This window comes from Chiloscyllium plagiosum, chromosome 9 (genome assembly GCF_004010195.1).
Source record: "Chiloscyllium plagiosum isolate BGI_BamShark_2017 chromosome 9, ASM401019v2, whole genome shotgun sequence".
NCBI lineage: Eukaryota > Metazoa > Chordata > Chondrichthyes > Orectolobiformes > Hemiscylliidae > Chiloscyllium > Chiloscyllium plagiosum.
Genome location: NC_057718.1, coordinates 29,297,784 through 29,322,336, shown reverse-complemented (window position 1 = coordinate 29,322,336; position 24,553 = coordinate 29,297,784). Strand labels below are relative to the sequence as shown.

The 24,553-nt window shown below is 41.4% G+C and overlaps 1 protein-coding gene across 4 annotated transcripts in view; it reads left to right on the top strand.

The window, feature by feature from the left end:
- Positions 1–6,579: 6,579 nt before the first annotated feature.
- Positions 6,580–24,553, top strand: part of LOC122552723 (tetratricopeptide repeat protein 7A-like) — a 421,938-nt gene continuing 403,964 nt past the window's right edge. For all 4 annotated transcript variants that reach the window (XR_006312460.1, XR_006312459.1, XM_043695624.1 and 1 more), the window contains exons 1-2: positions 6,580–6,726; positions 16,360–16,523. Coding sequence is in view for 2 of the 4 variants with exons in the window: in XM_043695624.1 (XP_043551559.1) it covers positions 6,600–6,726; positions 16,360–16,523 (291 nt within the window). In the remaining 2 variants the exon portion in view is untranslated. The remainder of the gene's footprint in view (positions 6,727–16,359; positions 16,524–24,553) is intronic.

The following is a 24,553-nucleotide window of genomic DNA, read 5'->3' as shown; positions in this document are numbered from 1 at the left end:
AGTCATACCATCTGTGAAGCCTGGTGACTCAGTTCATGTTTGTGGGGATTTTAAGCAAATGGTAATCCACTTCTTGCAGTTAAATAAATATCCAAGCACTCGCATAGAGGACTTGTATGCAAAGTTCTTGGCTGGCCATCCTTTACGAAGCTGGACATGAGCCATGTGCACCTGCAATTGCAACTGCAACTGGATGAGGAGTCTCAGAAATACGCCAGTTAACCCCATAAGGGTTTATACCAAAATACAAGACTGCCATTTGGATTGTCATCAGCCTGTACCTTTTTACAGTGGACCATGGAGATCATTTTACAAGGGCTACCCCAGATTACCATTTGTGAATCTAGTTATGGCCAGGGAGGAATGGAAGGGAGGGGGAAGGGCTAGGAAGGGAGGTTATTTGAAATTGGACAACTCTATGCCCCAACTCTTCCATTCCTCCCAGCCACCTACCGGATTCATTCCTCTCATTGACCAACCAGGTCGTACCCTCTACCTGTCTTCACTTATCCCCACTTCACCACCCTGTTCCCCCCACCACCACCCTTTATCTGCAGCTCCCCCTACACCCATCCCCAGTCCTGAAAATGGGTTATACCCGAAACATTGACTTGTCTACCTCCTGATGGTGCCTGGCTTGCTGTGTTCTTCCAGCCTCCTGCATGTCTACCTTCGCATCAGAGAGGCAACATACTATCCTGGAGTCACACCCATAACTGTAAAAATCCCTGCCTCCTCTCCAACTAGTAAATCACTATTGCTCCTTGACTAGTCTTCCTTCTCCTGTGCACATCTAGCTCACTAGTGCTTCAAAGGGCTTGGTACTTGCTGGAATCCACTGAGGAACCATCACCTTCACCAGCATGCACAATGGGAAACTGATTCTTAAACAGTATATCAGGGGATCTTTGTATTACATGCCTGATTCCTTTCATCTTTCTGCAGTCATCCATTACCTATCTGCCTGCATACTTCTAAACTGTTGACCACCTCTCTGAACAGGGAGACAGTGAGGTCTGCAGATGCTGGAGATCAGAGTTGAGAGTGTGTTGCTGGAAAAGCACAGCAGGTAAGGCAGCATCCAAGGAGCAGAAAAATCAATATTTTGGGCTGGAGCCCTTCGTCAGGAACCTTTGGATTTGTAGTATGTACTGGGTATCCTGTTCAGGTCCAAACTGGGTTAGTCTGAATGTGGTCTGGAGTCCATGTGGAATCAGACGGTTCCATAGGCAGGTACTGAGGAAGGAGATGTGGCTGTAGTAGCGAGTCTGCTTGAGGACGTGGCTGAAGAGCTTCAGGGCAGAGGAGAAGACTTGGGGAGTACAGTGAGAGAGAGACTCACTGACATCTTTGTTGAGAGAGGAGAAGAACTTCAAGGTAGGCATCCTTGGAAGAGGTTTCGCAGTAAGGTTGAAATCAATTAGGAGACAGTGAGGTCTGCAGACGCTGGAGATCAGAGTTGAGAGTGTGTTGCTGGGAAAGCACAGCAGGTCAGGCAGCATCCGAGGAGCAGGAAAACGGACGTTTCGGGTTGGAGCCGTTCATCTGAAATCCTGACCTGCTGTGCTTTTCCAGCAATATACTCTCAACACCTCGCTGAACAAACTATCCATGTAATTTTCAGTCTTGTAGCTAGACTAATATCACTGCAGTTGTCCCTCTACTTTACAAACCCACAGATGGAAGCAACATTTTATAGATAAATAGAGAGATACGTGATCCCATAATCAGTTAAAAGTCCATTATTTTGGGGCGGCACGGTGGCACAGTGGTTAACACTGCTGCCTCACAGCGCCAGAGACCCGGATTCAATTCCCGCCTCAGGCGACTGACTGTGTGGAGTTTGCACGTTCTCCCCGTGTCTGCGTGGGTTTCCTCCGGGTGCTCCGGTTTCCTCCCACCATCCAAAGATGTGCAGGGTCAGGTGAATTGGCCATACTAAATTGCCCGTAGTGTTAGGTAAGGGGTAAATGTAGGGGTATGGGTGGGTTGCGCTTCGGCGGGTCGGTGTGGACTTGTTGGGCCGAAGGGTCTGTTTCCACACTGTAATCTAATCTAATCTATTCCTGCCCCAATTCATGATGATGCAAGTAATATGAGGAAAAGGCCCCTTGAGCAATTTAAGCATCATCTTTAGTGTTGTGGAGTGCAGCAAATCAGTGAAAAAGTCAAGGCTGCAGTGTTTGATGGTCTGGATGAGGATGGTTGCCAGTGAATGATCCAACATGACCTTTGAGAGTTCAAACATCACAGAAGACAGACTTCAATGAAATTAATTCACCCACTGCTGAGAATTCTGGATATGGAAAAGGCGATGGACTCTGACAACATCCTGGCTGTAGAGCTGCTGACTTGCTCCAGTGCGTCTCGCCCAGCTAGCAATGTGACAACACTGGCATCTACCTGATGATGTGGAAGGTTGCCCAGGTGTACAAAATAAGAGAAATCCAATTTAGCCAATGAATAGCCCATATGCATTTGCTTTCCTCCAATCACCTTAAAATTATGCCCCCTTGAGATAGCCATTTCCGCCTTGGGAGAAGGTCTGTGATTATTCACTGTATCTATGCCTCACATCAACTTGTACACCTCTATCAAGTCACCTCTCACCCTTCTTTGCTCCAGTGAGAAGAGTCTTAGCTCCTTTAACCTTTCTTCATAAGACATGGCCTTCAGTCCAGGCAGCATCCTGGTAAATCTCCTCTGCACCCTATCTAGAGCTTCTGCATCTTTCCTTAAATAAAGTGACCAGAATTGAACACAGTATTCCAAGTGTGGTCTAACCAGGGCTCTATAGAGCTGCAGCACAACCTCACGGCTCTTAAACTCAATGCCCCTGCGAGTGAAAGCCAACACACCATACACGCCTTCTTGACAACCCTGTTAACCTGTGTGGCAAGTTTGAGGGATCTAAGGACGTGGACCCCAAGAATCCTCTGTTCCTCCACACTGGCAAGAATCCTGCCTTTAACCCTCTATTCTGCACTCAAATTTGACCTTGCAAAATGAATCACCTCACACTTTCCCAGGTTGAACTCCATCTGCCATTTATCAGCCCAGTTCTGCATCCTGTCAATGTCCCATTACAAGCCCTCCACACTATCCACAACTCCACCAACATTTGTGTCATTGGCAAACTTACTAACCCAGCCTTCCACTTCATCCAAGTTATTTATAAAAATCACAAAGAGCAGAGGTCCCAGAACAGATCCCTGCAGAACACCACTGATCACCAAGCTCCAGGAAAATATTGTCCATCTACTATCACCCTCTATCTTCTATGCGCCAGCCAATTCTGTATCCAGACAGCCAGATTTTCCTGTATCCCATGCCTTCTTTCTTTCTGAATGAGCCTACCCTGGGAAACCTTATCAAATGCCTTGTACACCAGGCATATCCACACCATATCCACTGCTCTATTTTCACCAATGTGTTTTGTCACATCCTTGAAGAATTCAATAAGGCTTGTCAGGCATTGACCCTATCCATGCCCCTCCTGATTTTATAAACCTCTATAAGGTCAATCCTTAGCCTGCGATGCTCCAGGCAAAACTGCCCTATTCAACCTCTCCTTATCCCTCAAACCTCCAACCCTGGCAACATCCTTGTAAATATTTTCTGAACCCTTTCAAGTTTCACAACATCCTTCCGATAGGAGGGAGAGCAGAATTGCACATTATATTCCAAAAGTGGCCTAACCAATGTTCTGTGAGTGGTGTGAGCATCATAAAGTGTTTCTGTTCAGATGTGCCATTGTCTACCTGGTATATAATTCCTAGTTGAAAATGAAGCACTAACAGAACAATTACCATCTTGATTGTCTTCAGTTTATCTGTGGACTATATGCCCTGATGTAGAGTTTTCTTACTCTACAGGTCACAATAACCATTGTGTGCTACACTGCTTGTTAAGTAGCTGAGCATGTTAGCAACTCATTTTCCTGTGCTGCATTATCATGCACTCCTGCATGTTAGGTACTTCACATGTAACAAATAGACACACAGTCTATCACAACGATATGCTCAGATCAGTATCCCACTGTCATGCCACACATCTTTTTGATGCAAACTTTCTCACCTTTTAGATAATCTTCTGAAAACACGTAACACTAAAGCATTTTAAATTATTGTTTGTTCTGCCTGCTTTTTGCAATTTTTGAACTTGAACAACTAAATTTCTATGTTTATTCAGTTTCTAATTTTTTTAGCATTTAGAAATTACTCAAATCTATTCTGCTTAATTAAAATGGATGAGGTTTCAATATTAAAATCTATTTGCCCATTCACTTCAGCTATCAATGTTCCTCTGCAAATTTTTGCTGTCATTGACAGTAAATTAATGTTGTCAGAAAACCTATGTAAATGCATTCTGTTCCTCCAAACACATTATTTATGTATACAATAAAGTGTTGGCACTACAATAGACATCACTGGAGTACCACTAGTCACATCCTTTCAATTTGTATACAGACTCACTCATCCCTAGTGTATACCTTCTCCCCTCCATACAATTTCCTGACTAAATCAGAGGTTTGCTTGTTTGCTTCCATACTCATGTACTTTTTAAATTATTTTCTTCACTCAATGTCACCATAATACTGATTGTTTACTCATCTCCATAACCTCCGCTCAGTCATCTATTCTTTTTCCAATCCCACTGTGTTTGAATCTTTCACCACTGAATACTTCTGTTTGGTCTTAGGGATGACTCTTCTTCTTTCCGGTCCAATCTCCATTGCACACCTCATTATGTGCCCTCTTTCTTTCCACAACAAATAATCATGCCATACTTTAGTTTTGTCCCCTTCAGGGATGTATCATGGTGGGCCCTGTACAGACTGCTGCTGCACACTGTCTACCTTTTTTCCCTAATCCACCACCCGGACATGCCTTGGCATGCCCACTTGCCACCGGGGGGTGGGGATCTCCAGTGGACAGCTCTCTACATGGGAGTCCTCCCGCTTTCTTTTGGGGATTTGGGGTGTAGGGCGCTGCACGCAGCAGTACACTACACTGCCGATTGCAGTGGTTCATGGACTCCCAATGCAATTGCTTGTTCTGTGGTGCTGTGGAGACCATGGTCCATGTACATATAGGGTGCAGGTGTTTGCACTGTCTTTTTAGTTTTCTGGAGAACCTTCTCCTCTGCTTTTGGCTCTACTTCAGTCCCACACTCCTGATCTTTGGGCACCTAGTGTGGAGGGGGAAGGGTAGGTCTGAGGATAAACAGGTCCAGGCAGTGGGCCATGGAGGGGTTTATTATGGCCGATTGCCTTCCCCTTTTCCACAGCTACGTCTGAGCCCTGGTGTCTCTGGAGAAGGAGGACGCGGTGTCTACCAACTCCTTTGAGCTGTTCAGGGAGAGGTGGGCACCACAGGCAGGGAGTGGAGTATTTATTTCCCCCTCCAACTCTATTTTAATTTAATCCTTGCTATTTTGATCCTTCACTATTTTGATCACACAGCATTGTCCTTTGGTGAGGAGGACATTGCTTGTCACTGACCACTTGTCACTGGATGTTTCCTTTCATCCTGGTGGTGGAAATTGATTAAAGATTTGTACACCTGCTGTCTTCCACTGTTTTGCACAATTGCACATACACATCATGGGTGCTGGGGAAAATTTAAAAAAACCCAGGAGATTTAGAATCTCCTCAATTTAGGGGACTGACTCTGTAAAAAAAAGAAAAAAACATGCCATTTCAACTTCTCCTTAGCTATCTCTGTCAATGCTTCCACAATCTTCACTGACTCTGTGAGATACTAGTACTTGATTTTGTCCTCCCTCATGACTCCACACATTCATCTTGTAATCCAGATCTGATAAACATACAGTTGTTATGTTTCTTTTATTGTTGTCCAAGTTTGTGCACAAAATAAATTATTGAGGCACATGCTTCCTCAACTGATCAAAAACAACATGAAACAAGAGTTGAGCTTTCTTAAATAAAATCATTAAGAGATCATCACTCCACCTACAGCACATGGAGTATTATGGTTCAAGAAGGCAGCTCACCGCCATTTCCTCAAAGGCAACTTTGGATGAGCAATACATATCAGCCCAGCCAGCAATATCCACGTCTCCCGAGCTGAATAAAAAAACAAATACTTATGAAAAGTAATACCATCTATCCAATAGTTTCAAGTTTAATAAAACTGATTTTGCTTTGATGAGGCACAATTTCAGTCTTTAAATACCATGTAGTATAAAAATATATTTTTGATAATGAATTTTCACAATATTGCATTCACAACATACATCCCAACCAAGCAGTTTAATATTTAACTAGCATTTGTACAGTATTTGGAAAACAAAATAATTTTAACTTGATAGCAGGTAAATTGTGAATCATAGGAGATATAAACATTTGCAAAAAAGTGTTATGGAAAAATGATCTGTTTTATCTGTTTTAAGGATGTTTTGTCGGTACTTTCCTTCTTTCTTAAGAGAAAAGTGTCAAGCTTTGTTATTTGTGTTTTACTTTAAAATGGATGGAAAACTACAACTCCCAGCGTGCTCTATGTTAACACGCAGACGCAGTGGCAATTTTTCTAGTATTTTGGCAGCAGTTCCTTTTTTTAAAAGTGCTACAGACTCTAATGGCTTCCAGGATATCATTTTCACAGTACAAATTAGAGGCAGAAATAGAAAAATGCAGAGGAGAATGTCAATGGGACAAAGTTCAAAACCTCGTGAAGCAACTGCCTCCCAAAACATCGGAAAACGGTAGGATTTATAAATCCAGAAGTGTTCGGAGCAGTTTTGACCTTTGATATCTGTTTAAGTTTTTTATTTACATCTGTAAAAGTTGATTGAAGAATGAAGACAAGAGTTGAATAAAGCATCATTTTGCACGATCCATGAGAATATTGATCTGGAGATCTGAAACAAGCGCTGTGAAAATTATCCATTGATTTGCAGAAATTCTGAAGCTGCTATTCCAAGAATAAAAACGCTAAACTTTATCACCTTCCGCTTTAACTGTACCATGTTTGAAGATTCAAACCACAGTGACGTATTGCACTTCTCTTTTACCTTAGTATTGTCGACATAAATACTTATACAGAAAGTTTTCACCTTTTTACCTTTTTAATTTTTTTAAAAAAAACATGCTGGAATGAATAAGTTTACAGCTCTTTTCGACCTGTCAGTAAAGGCTCTTGTAAATATCTATCATCTGCGTAAACTGTTTTCATTTTACGTGGATGAAACATATTGCGTATGTTGGAAATCTGAAATAAAATCTGAAGCTCTGAGCAGTAATAGGAATTGCTGGAAAAGCTCAGCAGGTCTGGCGGTATCTGTGGAGAGAAATCAGAGTTCTGAGGAAGGGTCACTCGACCCGAAATGTTAACTCTCGATTTCTCTCCACATATGCTGTCAGACCTGCTGAGGTTTTCCACTAATTTCTGTTTTGTCTCTGATTTACAGCATCCATAATTCTTTCGATTTTTATTTAGCTGGGAGCATACTTCAGATCAGACAGCAGGGTGAAAGGGACCAGATTTTCGCGAAGTGGGCAGGACTCTCTGGACCTTTAAAAAGCTGCGCAGCAGAAGCCCTGCGGTTATTTCTGACGGATCCCGTTTTTGTAGGCAGGGGTATATGGGTGAGAAGGCGAGGAGAGTTGGCCAGTCGCACAAGCGGGAATCCTGTATTCAGTAGAGCCATTTGAATTTAATAGGATACAGTGAGGTCTGCAGATCAGAGTTGAGAGTGTGTTGCTGGAAAAGCACAACAGGTCAGGCAGCATCCGAGGAGCAGGAAAATCGACGTCACCTGGGTTCTCAAACTCCTCCGATGCTGCCTGACCTACTGTGCTTTTCCAGCACCACACTCTCGACGCTGATCTCCAGCATCTGCAGTCCTCACTTTCTCCTGTTTGAATTTAATGCTGAGTTCAAATAGACCCCATTTTGACTGTGCTGAAGACCTTAACTAGCAGCGTGACAATCATGTATTGGCAGAATTAGGTAAATGCTTTTAAATGACGAATAAAGTCTGCATATGATTTAAAAAAAAAACCCACAATACTCTTTAAATATGAATTTGCTGCAATAAGAGTAAAAAGAAAGTCATCCTTGGACTGCTTTGATTTACAAGTCTTCTGTTTTAGGTTGAAAATAGTACTGCCTCCAGTGGTGCAGTTTTAGGAGAGTTCTTTATTGACATTTCCCCAAGAGCTATTATGACATTGAATGTTTATTTGACTTATTTTCAAAAGCTGCTGTTATCTCTGGGAGGTTCTGAGTTCACAGTTTGCTTGAAAGTTCAAAGTTAAGAACATAAGAACTAGGCAGTTCAACCCTTTGAAACTGCTCTGCCATTTAATACCATCATGGCTGATCTCATCTCAGCTTCAGGTTGATTTCCAATAAACTATACACAAGAGAAACTCGTAGATAATGTCCCCTGGAATCACAGTGTGACAATCATGTATTGGTTTAGGGCTACATGTGGGACAGCCAATATGGCACAGACAACGACAAAGTACAGGGAGCAATATCAGGATCTATAAACACTGGTTATATACCTAACTTAAGATTTTGTCAATGAGCCACCTGCTGTTTGGTATTTATTTTCCAAGCTAGATGATCAAACCAGTATGTTAAAATCCTACATATATTGTACAATGTCATGGTTGGGCTGTTTGTCCCTATGATGAGATGTCTGATGCCTTTGCCATAACCAGTGATGTGAAGCAACGCTATCATGGCTACCTAACTCTTCAATCTTTTATTTAATGCATTGGACCAGATTTTTTCTGATAATCTCATGAGAATTTTCACTCTATCCCTTTCTTTTATGAAGGAAAAGAGCTATGCATTTTTGACAGCAGAGTCTGATCAGGACTCCTTCAAACATGGAGTCGTTCTTCCATTTTCACAGTTCTTGCGCAATGCTAAATAGTGAGGGAAAGGCATCAGATTCATCATCCTTTACAATCCTTGACTCTCTCTGATCAACTGGAAACTTTCAATGAGTTCAGTTTCTCATTCCTTAATTATAAATTCTAATCGTTTCCCGTACAAATATCAGGCCAATTTGTCTGTAATTTCCTAGTTTTCCCCTCTATTCTTTCTTAAACAGTGGAACAATGAGTGCAATTTTCCAATTGAAAGGAATGGATCCTAAACCAAGAGAACTTCAGAAGATCATTGTTACAGCATTTTCCATATTATGACTTGTTCCTTCAAAATCCTGGGATACAAACTATCTGGTCCTGGAGATTTGTGACTTTTTAGTGCCATTAATTTCTTCATTATGTTATTTTGCTTTCTTAAATTTGGAGACTTCAAACCTAATTAATTAATTGAATCCTTGGAATGTCTGGCATGCTGACCCCTTCCTTTAATGTAAAATTGACATATTTATTCAATGTGTCTGCCATTTCCTAATTTTCATAGATATTATACTGTTATCATGTTTTAAGAAGCTTACGCTGCTCCTGAACACACTCTTTGATAAGATAATTGTACAAGTGTTTACTTGCATGCTTTTTTTCATTTCTTTTTTGTAGCTATTACCAATTGTTTTGCTATTCTTTGCTGATCTTTAAATCTCTCTAATTGCATTTTTGTATATGTTTTGCATTTTTATGTTTCCTCTTTTCCTACTTATCTAGTACCTTTCAAGTTGTCTGCCTAAAAAGTAGAGGCCTTGCTTATTGGAGCTATAAATTTGTTCTGTATCAATTTTGTTTGAACACCTTCCACTGATTTTTCCACTCGGTAAAAACAAGGACTGCAGATGCTGGAAACCAGATTCTAGATTAGAGTGGTGCTGGAAAAGCACAGCAATTCAGGCAGCATCCGAGGAACTTGAAAATCGACGTTTTGGGCAAAAGCCCTTCAACAGGAATAGAGGCAGAGTGCCTGCAGGGTGGAGAGATAAATGAGAGGAGGGTGGGGTGGGGAGAAAGTAGCATAGAGTACAATAGGTGAATGGGGGTGAGGATGAAGGTGATAGGTCAGGGAGGAGGGTGGGGGAATCTCTCCACCCTGCAGGCACTCTGCCTCTATTCCTGATGAAAGGCTTTTGCCCGAAACATCGATTTTCCTGCTCCTTGGATGCTGCCTGAACTGGTGTGCTTTTTCAGCACCACTCTAATCTAGAATCTGGTTTCCAGCATCTGCAGTCCTTGTTTTTACCTAGTTGATTTTAACCCTACTGCGAATCCTCTTGCAAGGATGCCTGCCGTGAAGACGTTTTCCTCCTCTCTCTACAAGAATCTCAGGGAGTCCCTCTCCCATGTCATTTCCTCTGCCCTGAAGCTCTTCAACTATGTCCTGAAACAGACTCGCCAGCTCAGCACCGCCCTCATGACCTGTCCTACCTGCCTATCTTCCTTTCCATCTATCCACTCCACCCTCCTCTCTGACCTATCACCTCCATCCCTACCCCCATTCACCTATTGTATTCTATGCTACTTTCTCCCCACCCCCACCCTCCTCTCATTTATCTCTCCACTCTGCAGGCACTCTGCCTCTATCCCCGATGAAGGGCTTTTGCCTGAAACGTCGATTTTCCTGCTCCTCAGATGCTGCCTGAACGGCTGTGCTTCTCCAGCACTACTCGAATCTAGAAACTGATTTTTCCACTGGTTTGGCCAGTTGTGGATAGTCTTTGTTTCAACCCATTGAAACCTGCCTTAGCAGCTGTTTTGCATTTCAATAGTTAGTGGTGCTGCCTCACAGTTCTATGGAGCCATGTGTGACTGTCCGTGTGAAGTTTACACATTTTCCCTGTGTCGTTGTGGGTTTCCTTCAGGTGTTCAGGCTTCCTCTCCCAGTCCAAAGATGTGCAGGCTAGATGGATTGGTCATCCTAAATTTGTCTGTATTGTTTATGGCTGTGTAGGCTAGTTGGATTAGCCATGGTAAATGTGGGGTTACAGGATTAGATTAGATTCCCTACAGTGCGGAAACAGGCCCTTCAGCCCAACCAGTCCACACCGACCCTCCGAAGAGTAACCCACGCAGACCCATTTCACTCTGACTAATGCACCTAACACTATGGGCAATTTAGCATGGCCAATTCACCTGACCTGCACATCTTTGGATTGTGGGAGGAAACCGGAGCATCTGGAGGAAACCCACCCAGACACGGGGAGAATGTGCAAACTCCACACAGACAGTCACCCGAGGCTGGAATTGAACCTGGGGACCCTGGTGCTGTGAGGCAGCACTGCTAACCACTGAGCCACCGTGCCTACCTAGACAGGTGGTACAGGACATGAGGGCGATGCTGAGCTGGCAAGTCTGTTTCAGGACATGGTTGAAGAGCTTCAGGGCAGAGGAAATGACTTGGGAGTTGCAGTGGGAGAGGTACTCCCTGAGATTCTTGTGGTAGGGATCTCAGCCTGGGTGGGATGCTCTTCTGAGGGTCTGTGTGATCTTGATGGGCTGAATGGCCTCCTTCTGCACTGAAGGGATTCAGTAATTCTGTGATTTCTCCCTTCCAAACTTTATATTGAATTTGATCCTATTCCAAATCTCCATATAGACCATAAGGTATAGGAACAGAAATTAGGCCATTCAGCCTGCCAAGTCTGCTCTGACATTCAATCATAGCTGATAAATTTCTCAACCCCATTCTCATGCTTTCTCCTATAACCCTTGATCCCCTTGATACTCAAGAACCTGTCTATCTCAGTCTTAAATATACTCAATGACCTGGCCTCCACATCCTTCAGTGGCAATGAATTCCATAGATTCACCAATCTCTGGGAAAAAAGTTTCTCCTTATCTCTGTTCTAAAAGGTCTTCCTTTTACTCTAAGGCTGTGCCCTCCGGTCCTAGTCTCTCCTACCAATGGAAACATCTTCCCAACATCTAGTCTGTTCAGACCATTCAGTATTCAGTATGTTTCAATTAGATCCCTCCTCATCTTTCTAACCTCCATCAAGTATAGACCCAGAATCCTCAAACTTTCCTCATATGTTAAGACAATCTGGTACTTCACAGGGGGTCTGTGCATAACTCCCACTGCTATCTGAAATTCTTTTCTATTTCTTAGTACTGTGGATAAAGTCTCTACTGACTGCTTGCCTCTCATTATATCCATGTACATTTGTAATGGTATTATCTTTAATTAAAAAGGTAACTATTCCACAGTTTTTTGTAGCTGTTTCAGGAATGGCTACCAAATCGAACACTTACAGTTGAATTTGTGCCTGCAATTCATTCAATTTTTTTTCCTTTAGGTACTATGCATTTGTATAAAGAACAACTTAATCAGGCCACACTTTCCTCAGCTTGTCCTTCTGCTTAGTGTTTTCTTGGCATGTTTCTCACCTTTCTTCCTTGATTTAATTATGTCACATCATTTAGTTTTCCCTTTTATCTGTATTGCCAAAAGCACAATTTTTGATTGTTATTCTGCTCTCTTCCATTTTGTGTGTTCTGAAACTATTACTGTTCTGTCCATTTAAAATCATAGAATCATAGAGATGTATAGCATGGAAATAGACCCTTCGGTCCAACTTATCCGTGCTGACCAGATATTCTAAATTAATCTCATTCCATTTGCAAGCGCTTGGCCCGTATCCATCCCCACCCTATTCATGTACTCATCCAGATACTTCTAAATGTTGTAATTGTCCCAGCCTCCTCCACTGTGATAGATATAGGACCAATGTTGGAGGTAGTTTCTTTACTCAGAGAGTAGTACGGGTGTGGTATGTACTGCCTGCAGCAGTAGTAGACTCGCCAACTTTAAGGCTATTTAAATGGTCATTGGATAGGTATATGGACAAGAATGGAATAGTGTGGGTTAGATGGGCTTCAGATTGGTTTCACAGGTTGATGCAACATCGAGGGATGAAGGGTCTGAACTGAGCTGTAATCTTCTATGTTCCATGTTCTTCCTCTGGCAACTCATTCCATACATGCACTACCCTTTGTGTGAAAACGTTCTCCCTTAGATCCCTTTTATATCTTTCCCCTCTCACCTTAAACCTATGCCCTCCAGTTCGGGACTGCCCTACCCCACGGAAAAGACCTATTTAGCCTATCCATGCCCTTTATGATTTTATAAACCTCTGTAAAGCCACCCCTCAGTCTCCGTTGTTCCAGGGAAAACAACCCCAGCTTATTCAGCCTCTGCTTATAGTTCAAACCCTCTAACTCTAGCAACATCTTTGTAAATCTTTTCTGAACCCTTTCAAGTTTCACAACATCATTCTGATAGGAGGGAGACCAGAATTGTACACAATATTTCAAAAGTGGCCGAACCAATATCCTGTACAGCTGCAATATGACCTCCCAAATCCTATACTCAATGCTCTGACCAATAAAGGCAAGCATACCAAATGCCTTCTTCAATATCCACTGTCATGCATTACATAACTACAGACAAGTTTCTGCACAAATCTAATAACGAATACATGGGCTTTTTTTGTGATGGCTTCTGTGATTGAGTTCCAGTTGTTAAGACTAGCTTCTAAAAATGCCCACATTATAAGCTGCTAGAAGATGATTGGTGTCTATGGATTCTTTTCTTAGTCCAAATTGATACTGTTTTAAGATAAGTAAGAAAGCAGTGGAGTAGAAAAAGGCAACTTGACCACATGCTTTGGGAAAATGTGGTTTTCATTATTCGAAAAGCTATGTGAATTTTTATAGTTTCATGTTTGCATTGAAGCAGATAATGACAGTATGCTACCAGCTACTACGATTGGTATGCTTGTTCCCATAGCAGTGAAAAACAAACAGTGATATCTTTAGTCATGAGCTACAGAAACAGTGGTGGTAAACCTGGGAACATTTGGGTTGGTCTCACTTGGGATTAAGTTAGGGACAATAGTTAAGCCTGGGGATGTTAATATATAATGCCCAGGACCACGCAGATTAATCACAGAGAAAGGAGATGATTTGTATTTCTATAACATCTTATCTTACATCTCAGAAATGCCACCAGTTGTTACACAACAGCCTGGAAAATTCAGGGTGAGCTGTCATCATAAGAACTCTTCTCACACACACACATCAAATTAATCTGTCTACAATTTGATCGGTTTAAATGATCTATTTTTAAATAGGAGTGCATGAACATGAATGCATTTAGTGTTCTGACAAATGTATTGCATAAGCTGCTTTCCACGTTGTTCACTTTTTTTCTGAGTTTGCTTAAAATAAAATGTAAATTATATACCTTCTTAATTTGAAGCTTAAATTATTTGTTGATTTAATTTTGAATTAAATTCCCACTTTGCGCTGCTACTTCCTGCATTATGCAATAATTTGAATTATTTTTAGTTCAAAGACAAATTTGAACTATCAGAAATAGACAAAACAACTGCTATAGATGTAACAATGTCAACATAATGTAATGGAATGCTTCATGGGAGCATTATAAAGCAAAATAGGATACCTCAGGTATCAAAAGCTTGGTCAAAGAGCTAAGCTTACTAAGGTGATCTGAAGGAGGAAAGCAAGGTGATGAGATGTAGCAAGGAAATTCAAGGATTTAAGACTGAGGCGACTGAAAATGAGGCCATCAGTTATAGAGCAGTTATGATGAGGAATGCACAAGAGGCAGAGTTAAAGGAGCACTAGTATCCCCTCAGGTACGTGGGACTGGATAAGACTAGAGATGGAGAGGAGCAAGGTCAGGGATTGATTTAAAATCAAGGTAAGAATTTTAAAATTATTCAGTATAAAACAGCAGCCAGTAAATAATAAATAACCAACAGCAAAATAATAGTTACTACAGTTTTCTCTTTATGCTCTCTTACTGCAGCAAGTGCCACTAATGATGGGGCTTAGGACCCAGTTTAGGTCATATACTGAGCTAGTTTGTCTCTGACGTTTGGCTGTAGTAGAAAAATAAAGTTGATTTACAGTAATCTGTTAAAGAAAGCAGGTCAATGTATGAATGAGTTTTAAATCAGCCTTTTAATAAATAGGGTATACCTGTGTATGTTTGGAGATATTTGTACTCATTCAAAACTATAACTCTAAATATCATAATATTTTTCACACTTATGAAAGAACTCCTTGAAAGCGTTAATACTGATGCATTATCTCAAGGTTGTTTCCCAAATTGCCTCCCACCTTAAGTTAATTAACTATAAACAGCAGTGATTCAAATCCATTAAACTAGATGCTGCAAAGAGAAACTTCTCTTAATTCTATAATACCAGTGTTTTCAAAGCACATATTAAGGAAGGTTGAATTTTCAAAATCTCCTTCACTCTGTTGGAAACTTATTATTCATTTTTTATCTTTTATTTCTGATCCTACTTAATACAATACTACCTCGCTGCAGCACTAGCAATTATAAAATCAATCTTCTGGTCGCATTAAGCAACACAATCTTAGTGAATGTATACTTTAATAACTAAGTTTTGTACAGACAAAATACTTGTTACAGTGTATTAGTGGAGTTTTTAGAAAAGGCGAGGAGGACTCGAGATGAAACAAAAAACTTCAGGATCTCCTGCCATAAATTGTATATAGTAGATGATAGAAAAAATGAATATTGAAACGGAAGTAGTGCTACTGTGACTGCACTCACTTGAGCAAATAATAAGTATCTCATCATGCTCCTGACTTAAACCATTCAGATATTGGAAGAGATAGGAGGTTGATCACATGCAAACTCTATTCTGCTGTTGAAACTATGCTGTAGATATGGCTGTCAAATGATGCCACTCAACATGTTAGTCATTGCATAGTTATTGATGGTAGTGCCATTGAAAGTCATGGGAAGGCGGATTGTTTGAGATAATCATTATAGAGCTCTTAGAACTTGCTACTGGTCAGCCCAAGCCTTTTGAAGGCTTTATGGTAAAGATATATTGGTAACAATACCACCAATACCCGAAAGTTAGGCACCAACTCCATTAAGTTACTGTGCAAGACTATTTATTGATCATAATTTTCCTTCCTCGCATGTACATGGAATGCCTATAATGAGAATCTCTGTGTAAATCTCTTTATGGCTTTGCTACTCCCTTTCTAACCTCAATCCAGACCTACATTCCCATCTGAACGCCAACCTCTGACAGTTTTTTTTGCAATTCTCTTGCTCCTGCAGTCTGCAATTGCTGGTTTTGTCTTCAACTGTTTGAGCCTGTGTGTTTAGATTTTCTGCTTAGCATCTATCCAAACACTCCCTTCCATTAATGCCCTCTTAATAGCTCCTTCTTTGGTGTAGTGTCCATTTTTTGTTTGATTGTACTTCTGTGAAGCATTTTGGACTATTTTCATAAGTTAGTAAGTTATAAATAATAAGCAATGTACATATCAGTGATTAAATATGGATTGAGAATAAAGGCTGGCACTAAAATAAATTTTAACTTGTGTTCTGTGACAATGCTAATTGGTTAATTTATTTTTTTGCTTCCGAATGAAAGATGATTTTGGGAATCTGCTCCTTGCTGAAGTCCTCCTGGAACAGTGCCTCAAGGAAAATACAGCCAAACTGAAAGATTGCACTCCAATAATGGAAAAGAATGAACCCAAAATAAGAGAAGCTAAGAAGTACTTGAGCAGTATATTAAACAGAGGCAAACTGCAAGTGAGTACAAGAGCATGAATCTATTGAGGCAAAATCTCCCTAAGATTATAAAATTAAACTTGGCCAAAATATTTGAATGTTGGTTGACTGTAGTTCTTTTCAAGATATCTTTTCTAATATGGGCCAAGAACATTTAATTTCTGAGTTCATCAGTCAGTTACATTCTCTTCCTACATGGAAAATGTATTTTTGCTGTACTGTTGCAGATTTCACTGTTAACTAAAACTGTATTTTTTTTAATAAATAGAACATCTTAAATCAGATTAATAGTTTGCATCTGTACTTTGTTGCTTTCATTAGAAAAATGCTGAAATGTTAGAGTTCTATGATACATTATCAGTGAGTATTGGAGTGTCTGATTAATTCTCCCACTCTTGCTCACATAGTTCTTGATCTTGGACACATTGTGTTGAATGGTACTCAAATAATTTTCTGAGGGATGTGGGAGGGAGTAAATGTCTGATGGAACTTGTTCTTTTGTTTACATCCGGTGCCTGTAACGGCAACACTACAGCTTGAAGCTGTCTTTCACAACCTGAGGTTCTGTGACCTGGGAAGAGCCTGGCAAAAAAAAAAGGGAAAAGAGAGTAGTATGCCCTAAATAAATAAACAGGAGTGAGTGAGTGCATAAAGGCCCAGGCAAAATTAATTTCCCTTGACAAGCTAAAGTAGGATATTTGCTTTAAGACATTTTTTGGCACAATGCATTCTCACATGGTTATCTCAAAAGGAAGCACTTTAGACTTCTTTACTTCCAACATTTGCACTCTCTGTACCTGCAAATTATGGTCAAGCTGTAGGAACCCAAGTCATACCAACCTAACCTGATCCCTCATACCTGTCCTCAAGATACTTCCTCCCTTGCCCCAAGCTTTTCTCAACAGTCATCCACTGATCTGACAACCAAGCCATCATTCAGCCCTGTTGCGCCCCATACCATCTGCCATTCTACCCTCATCCAGCTACCATGTTATTCACCAGCCACCTGCTACCTAAATCCCTCTGTCACCCTGTTCCACTTACATTACACACTTACCTTCTTCCAGCAACTGATAAAGTGGCTTCAGTACCTATAAATTCTGAATGTGGCAACTCATGTAAATGAAAGGCATGGGTTTTTGATGTGAATCTATTCTGCTGCTGGCTTTGTAAATACTTGGCCTGGTTTAGACTGGTTTTAACTGAGAATGCTCAAGGCCAGAAATTTTGGACAGAATATTCCTCCTAAGGTGAGTGCTTTTCCTGTTTTGACAGTCTTGGAAATAAAGTTCTTCACTTTACAAAAAGTACCTTCTGAACTGTTTAACTTTATTTGTAAGCTCTTTTGATCTAGATGCTTGAAGGAATGCAAACCTGATCTGCGCAACCTGTCTTCATTATTTAACCCATTTAGCTTTATTATCTTTATACAAATCTGCACGGCAACTCCACCAAACTCAATATATAGAACATAGAACATTACAGCGCAGTACAGACCCTTCGGCCCTTGATGTTATGCCAACCTGTGGAACCAATCTTAAGCCCATCTATTCTATACTATTCCATTTTCATTCATATGTTTGTCCAATGACCATTTAAATGCCCTTAAAATTGACGAGTCTACTACTGAAGCACGCAGGGTGCTCCGCGCCCCCTACTACTCTCTAAGGAACTACATCTGTCCTATATCTATCACCCTTCAATTTAAAGCTATGTCCGTCATGTTAGCATCACCATCCAAGGAAAAAGGTTCTTACTGTCCACCCTATCTAACCCTCTGATTATCGTATATGTCTCAAGTAAGTCACCTCTCAACCTTCTTCTCTCGAACGAAAACAACCTCAAGTCCTTTAGCCTTTCCGCATAAGACTTTCCCTCCATACTAGGCAACATCCTAATAAATCTCCTCTGAACCCTTTCCAAAGCTTCCACATCCTTCCTATAATGCGGTGACCAGAACTGTATGCAATACTCCCAAGTGCGGCCGCACCAGTGTTTTGTACCTCTTGGCTCTGAAACTCAATCCCTCTACCAATAAAATCTAACACACCAAATGCCTTCTTAACAACCCTATCAACTTGGGTGGCAACTTTCGGGGATCTATGTGCATGGATGCCAAGACCTCTCTGCTCATCTACATTGCCAAGAATCTTGCTATTAACCCAGTACTCTTTATTCTTGTTGCTCCTTCCAAACTGAATCACCTCACACTTTTCCACATTAAACTCCATTTGCCACCTTTCAGCCCAGCACTGCAGTTTATCTATGTCCCTCTGTATCCTGCAACATTCTTCAGCACAACCCACAACTCCACTGACCTTAGTGTCATCTGCAAAATTACTAACCCATCTTTCCTCCCTTATCCAAGTCATTTATAAAAATGACAAACAGCAGTGGATCCAAAACAGATCCTTGTGGTGTAAAACTAGTAATTGAATTCCAGGATGAACAGTTCCCATCGACCATCACCCTCTGTCTTCTTCCAGCTAGCCAATTTCTGATCCAAACTGCTAAATCATCCTTATTCCCATGCTTCTGTATTTTGTGCAATAGCCTACCGTGGGAAACTTCATCAAGTGCCTTACTAAAATCCATATATATCACATCAGCTGCTTTACCCCCATCCACCTGTTTGGTCACCTTCTCAAAGAACTCAAGGTTTGTGAGGCACGACCTACCCTTCACAAAGCCATGTTGCCTATCCCTAATCAACTTATTCCTTTCCAGATAATTATAAATCCTATTTCTTATAATCCTTTCCAACACTACCCACAACCGAAGTAAGGCTCACTGGTCTATAATTACCAGGGCTATCTCACTCCCCTTCTTGAACAAGGGTACAACATTTGCTATCCTTCAGTCTTCAGGCACTATTCCTATAGATAATGCTGACATAAAGATCAAAGCCAAAGGCTTTGTAATATCCTCCCTGGCTTCCCAGAAATTCCTTGGATAAATCCCATCCAGGCCAGGGGATTTATCTATTTTCACGTTTTCCAGAATTGCTAACGCCTCCTTCCTATGAACCTCAATCCCTTCTAGTCCAGTAGCCTGTATCTCAGTATTCTTCTCGACAACATTGTCTTTTTCCAGTGTGAATACTGCTGAAAAATATTCATTTAGCACTTCTTCTACCTCCTTGGGCTCCATGTACAACTTCCCACTACTGTCCTTGATTGGCCCTAATGTTACTCTTTCCATTCTTTTATTCCTGATACACTGATAGAAAGGATCAAGGAAAACCCTGACACTATCTGCCAATGACTTCTCATGTCTCCTTCTGGCTCTTCTTAGCTCTCTCTTTAGGTCCTTCCTGGCTAACTTGTCACTCTCCAGCGCCCTGACTGAGGCTTCATGTCTCATCCTAACATAAACCTTCTTCTTCCTCTTGACAAGAGATTCAACTTCTTTAGTAAACCACGGCTCCTTCATGTGACCATTTCCCCCCTGCCTGACAGATACGTACTTATTTATCAAAGACACATAGTAGCTGTTCCTTGAATAAGCTCCACGTTTCAATTGTACCCATCCTTTGCAGTTTCTTTCCCCATCCTATGCATCCTAAATCTTGCCTAATTGCATCATAATTGCCTTTCCCCCCAGCTACAACTCTTGTCCTGCAGTATATACCAACCCTTTCCATTGCTAAAGTAAGCTTAACCGAATTGTGGTCACTATCACCAAAGTGCTCACCTACCTCCAAATCTAACACCTTGCCGAGTTCATTACCCTGTACCAAATCCAATGTGGCCTCGCCCCTTGTTGACCTGTCTACGTACTGTGTCAGGAAACTCTCCTGCACACATTGGACAAAAACTGACCCATTAAAGTACATGAACTATAGTATTTCCAATCAATGTTTGGAAAGTTAAAGTTCCCCATAACAACTACTCTGTTACTCTCGCATCTATCCAGATTTATTTTTGCTGTCCTTTCCTCTACACCTCTGGAACTGTTCGGAGCGTAGAGAAAACTCCCAACAGGGTGACCTCTCCTTTCCTGTTTGTAACCTCAGCCCATACTACCTCAGTAGATGAGCCTTCAACCATCCTTTCTGCTACCGAAATATTGTCCTTGACTAACAATGCCACACCTCCCCCTCTTTTGCCATCTTCTCTGTTCTTACCGAAACATCTAAATCCCGGAACCTGCAATAACCATTCCTGTCCCTGCAGTACCTATGTCTCTGAAATGGCCACACTTCAAAGTCCCAGGTACCAATCCATGCTGCAAGTTCACCCACTTTATTCAGGATGCCCCTGGTGTTGGAGTAGACACAGTTCAAACCACCTTCCTGCTTGCTGGTTCATTCTTGTGACCTTGAGACTTATTTCTGACCTCACTACTCTCAACGACGCTGGAACTTCAATTTAGGTTTCCACCCCCTGCTGAATTAGTTTAAACCCTCCTGAAGAGCATTAACAAATTTCCCCCTCCAGGATATTGGTTCCCCTCTGGTTCAGGTATAGACCTGTAGAGGTCCCACCAGAATGAGCCCCAATTTTCCAGGCTACTGCACCATCCCTGTAGCCACGTATTCAACTCTTGTCTCTCCATATTCCTCACCTTGCTAACACTTGGCACAGATAACAAACCAGAGATAACAACTCTGTTTGTTCTAGCTCTAAGCTTTCACCCTAGTTCCCTGAATTTCTGCCTTAATTCCCCATCCTTTTTTCCTACCTATTGTGTTAGTGCCTATGTGCAACACGACTTCGGACTGCTCTTCCTCCCCCTCAAGGATCCCGAAAACACGATCCGAGACATCATGAACCCTGGCACCTGGGAGGCAACACACCAATCGTGAGCCCCTCTCGTCCCCACAGAAACTCCTATCTGTCCCCTAACTACGGAGTCCCCAGTGACTAATGCTCTGCTCCTCTCTCCCCTTCCCTTCTGAGTAAGAGGGACTGGCTCTATGCCAGAGACCTGTACTGCATGGCTTACCCCTGGTAAGTCGTTCACCCCCACCCTCCCACAGTATCCAAAATGGTACACTGTTACCACAGGAGATCCCTGCACTGTCTGCTGGTTCCCTTTCCATCCCGACTATAACCCTATCTGCCTTTTTCTTGTATCTGAGGTGTGACTACCTCCCTCTAACTCCTCTCAATTACACCCTCCACCTCCTGAATGATCCAAAGTTCCTCCAGCTCCAGCTCCATTTATCCTTCCTGAGGTGCCTAGGAATAAAAGCAATGTTTCAGATGTATTTCACCAGAGCTTAATACTATTGTAGCATAACGCGCATGCCTGTGAGATTAAGATTAACGTTCGACCAATCTTTTTAATTATACTTTTTACTGTACACTAGCTTTTATTGATTTCAAACATGGACTCCAACATTTCTTCCAAATTCTGAAATTTTTTAAACCATTTTGAAACTATTGTGACCCATCTTTCTTACATCCAAGGTTACCCTTTCACTTCATTACATTGAACTCTATCTCTGAGAGTTTTGGCCACTCACTTAAACTATCATTGTAACAACTTTCTATTCCTGTCTAAACTATTTACTGCAGTGTGGTAATTACTTGTTACTAAAATGTGCTGAAAATTAGATAGGGGAACTGATTTGATACTCTGTACTAATGATTGAAAACATCATGTTGTCAAATAACAAATCTAATATTTTTTTTAAAACGTACATTTTAAATTGGCACTTTTGTTCACCTGTGAGTAGCAGACAAACTGTTATGGTTAAAGAGAGAAGGCAACGGAAATAATTCCAAGGAAGAAATGTTATGAATGAAGGAAAACTCAATACTATTCAAACATTTATACTATGATATCAAAGCAAATATGGTGGTTGGAAATCTGAGTAAAAATAGAAGTTACTGGAAACACTCAGCAGGTCATGCAACATCAGTATAAAGAAAAGCAATGTTAAAGGGAAGAACCTTGAGCATCCGCCAGGCCCAAAAAGGGAAATACGCAGGAGCTAAAAAATTGTCCAACTGGCCAGTCACCCTGTAATATCTCACCTAAGGGCCATCTTTGGGTAATATCGAGGTCTGTGTCCATTGGTGGGGAAAAAAGGTTTGAATGCGGTATAGAGGAATGAGGTCGCCTGCTCTGGGGTTGGTGGGTTTTAAAGTGGGTCAGTATCACCAGGACTGGAACAGGGGAAACGTGTTGTGACCTGGGGGTGAAGGTGGTGGTCATCTGCGGAGGGGTGAAGGGGGATTGGTTCCTGAGATATAAAGATGTGGCGTTGGTTGCACAGCAAGTGGATGGGTTCGGTCTGACGGTTGGGGAAATGGCAACAGGTCCTGGGGTGTCAGGTAATGGTCTGGTATGTGTAAGAAGTCTGGCTGGCAGAGGTGTACAGTACTTGGGACATGTGAAGTAAAGGTGGAGTCTGTGGAAACGTTAGACTATGTATTTAATATTCTAATCTTTCCTGAATCTCTATTACATAATTTTATTTGGAGCCCTCTGATACTATTGGGGAGTGGGCTCCAGACATAGAAGAATGGCCTAATGGAATCTTGAATTTCCCAGTGATTCCTTCTAAGCCTGCTGAGTCTTCCCCTGTGCAACTCTTATCTCCTTTAGAATAATGACAAAAAACTGGGCCAATAAGTCTTAGAAGGCTATTTGACATTGGCAACCACCATGGCTAAATCATCTCCTGTGCTAGCTTTTTCTATTTCACTTCTATAATCTTTGACACTTGGAAACCTGTTTGGCTAACCTCTTCCAGACCTTTCTATTTTCTTTATAATCATTTCTAAAAAAATATTATTTATTGTGAGCATCACTAACTAGGCCCATCCCTAACTCCTCAGAGGGTAGTTAAAGGTCAATCACATTACTGTGAGCCTGGAGTCACATGTAGTCAGACCAGGTGAGGATGGAGGTTACACCTTCCCTGAAGGACATTAGATTGGTGTTTTCTGGATTCACGGTCATTATTAGATTCAGATCTTTTTTTCTATTGAATTCAAATTCCACCATCTGCCATGGCAGGATTCAAAGCCAGGTCCTCAGAACATTGTCTGGGTCTCTGGATTAACAGTCAAGTGATAGTACCACTAGGCCATCCACGCTCCTCCCCACCCCCTTCTACACCCTCCTTATTTGCCTAAAACAATATTATCGTTGATCTTGGCATCTTTACCATCTCAATGTATTTAGAAATATTAATTTGTCTAGTCTATTTTAAGTGTTGTTTCAACTAGTGAAACTTGATAATTTTTTCACCCTCTTCCCCTTGTTTCATGTGGTTCTCCTTTCTTGCTATCCAAAATGTTTAACAGAAAATTACATTAAAACACTGAACTGCAGGCTTTCTGCATTGACTGTTTCCAGTTGTTGATGTGCCTGATATCTGAAAAATGTGAAGAATGTTCCCTTGATCCATTCAGTATTTCTGAGGATTTTCAAATTTCTTCAGCTCAGTTAGAGGTCAACTTCAGGAATGCACGTTTTATGAAATTTAGCTGTTGACCTCTGTCCCTCTATGTGGAGGCTAATTCAGTGATGTGGGGGAAGAAGATATTAATCTCTTGTACACAAACTCTGGTAGTGCCATTCTTTTTTTCCTTTCATTCCCTAAAAGCAAGCTTTGATTTTCTTCCAATTGAACAGCAGAATGCAAAATATTCCACTGTAACCACTTAACATCAACCAGTCTTAGGTTTCTTAAGTTAAGTAGAGTGACTGGAGTAGAAGTAGGCCACTCAGCCCATTGAGTCTGCTCTGTCATTCACTGAAATCATGGCTGACCTAATGATCCTCAACTCCACTTTCTTGTATTTTCCTCATAACCCTTGATTCTCTTACTGATTAAAAATCTGTGTATCTCAGCATTGAATATATTTAATGACCCATCCTCTACAGCCCTCTGTGGCAAAGAGTTCTGCAGACTCCCAAACCTCTGAGAGAAGAAATGCCTCCTCATCTGCCTCAAATGTACAACCCCTTTTTCTGAGAATATGACCTCTGGGCCTTGACTCTCACAAGGAGAAATAACCTTTCCACATAGAATCATAGAGATGTACAGCATAGAAACAGACCCTTCAGTCCAACCCGTCCATGCCGACCAG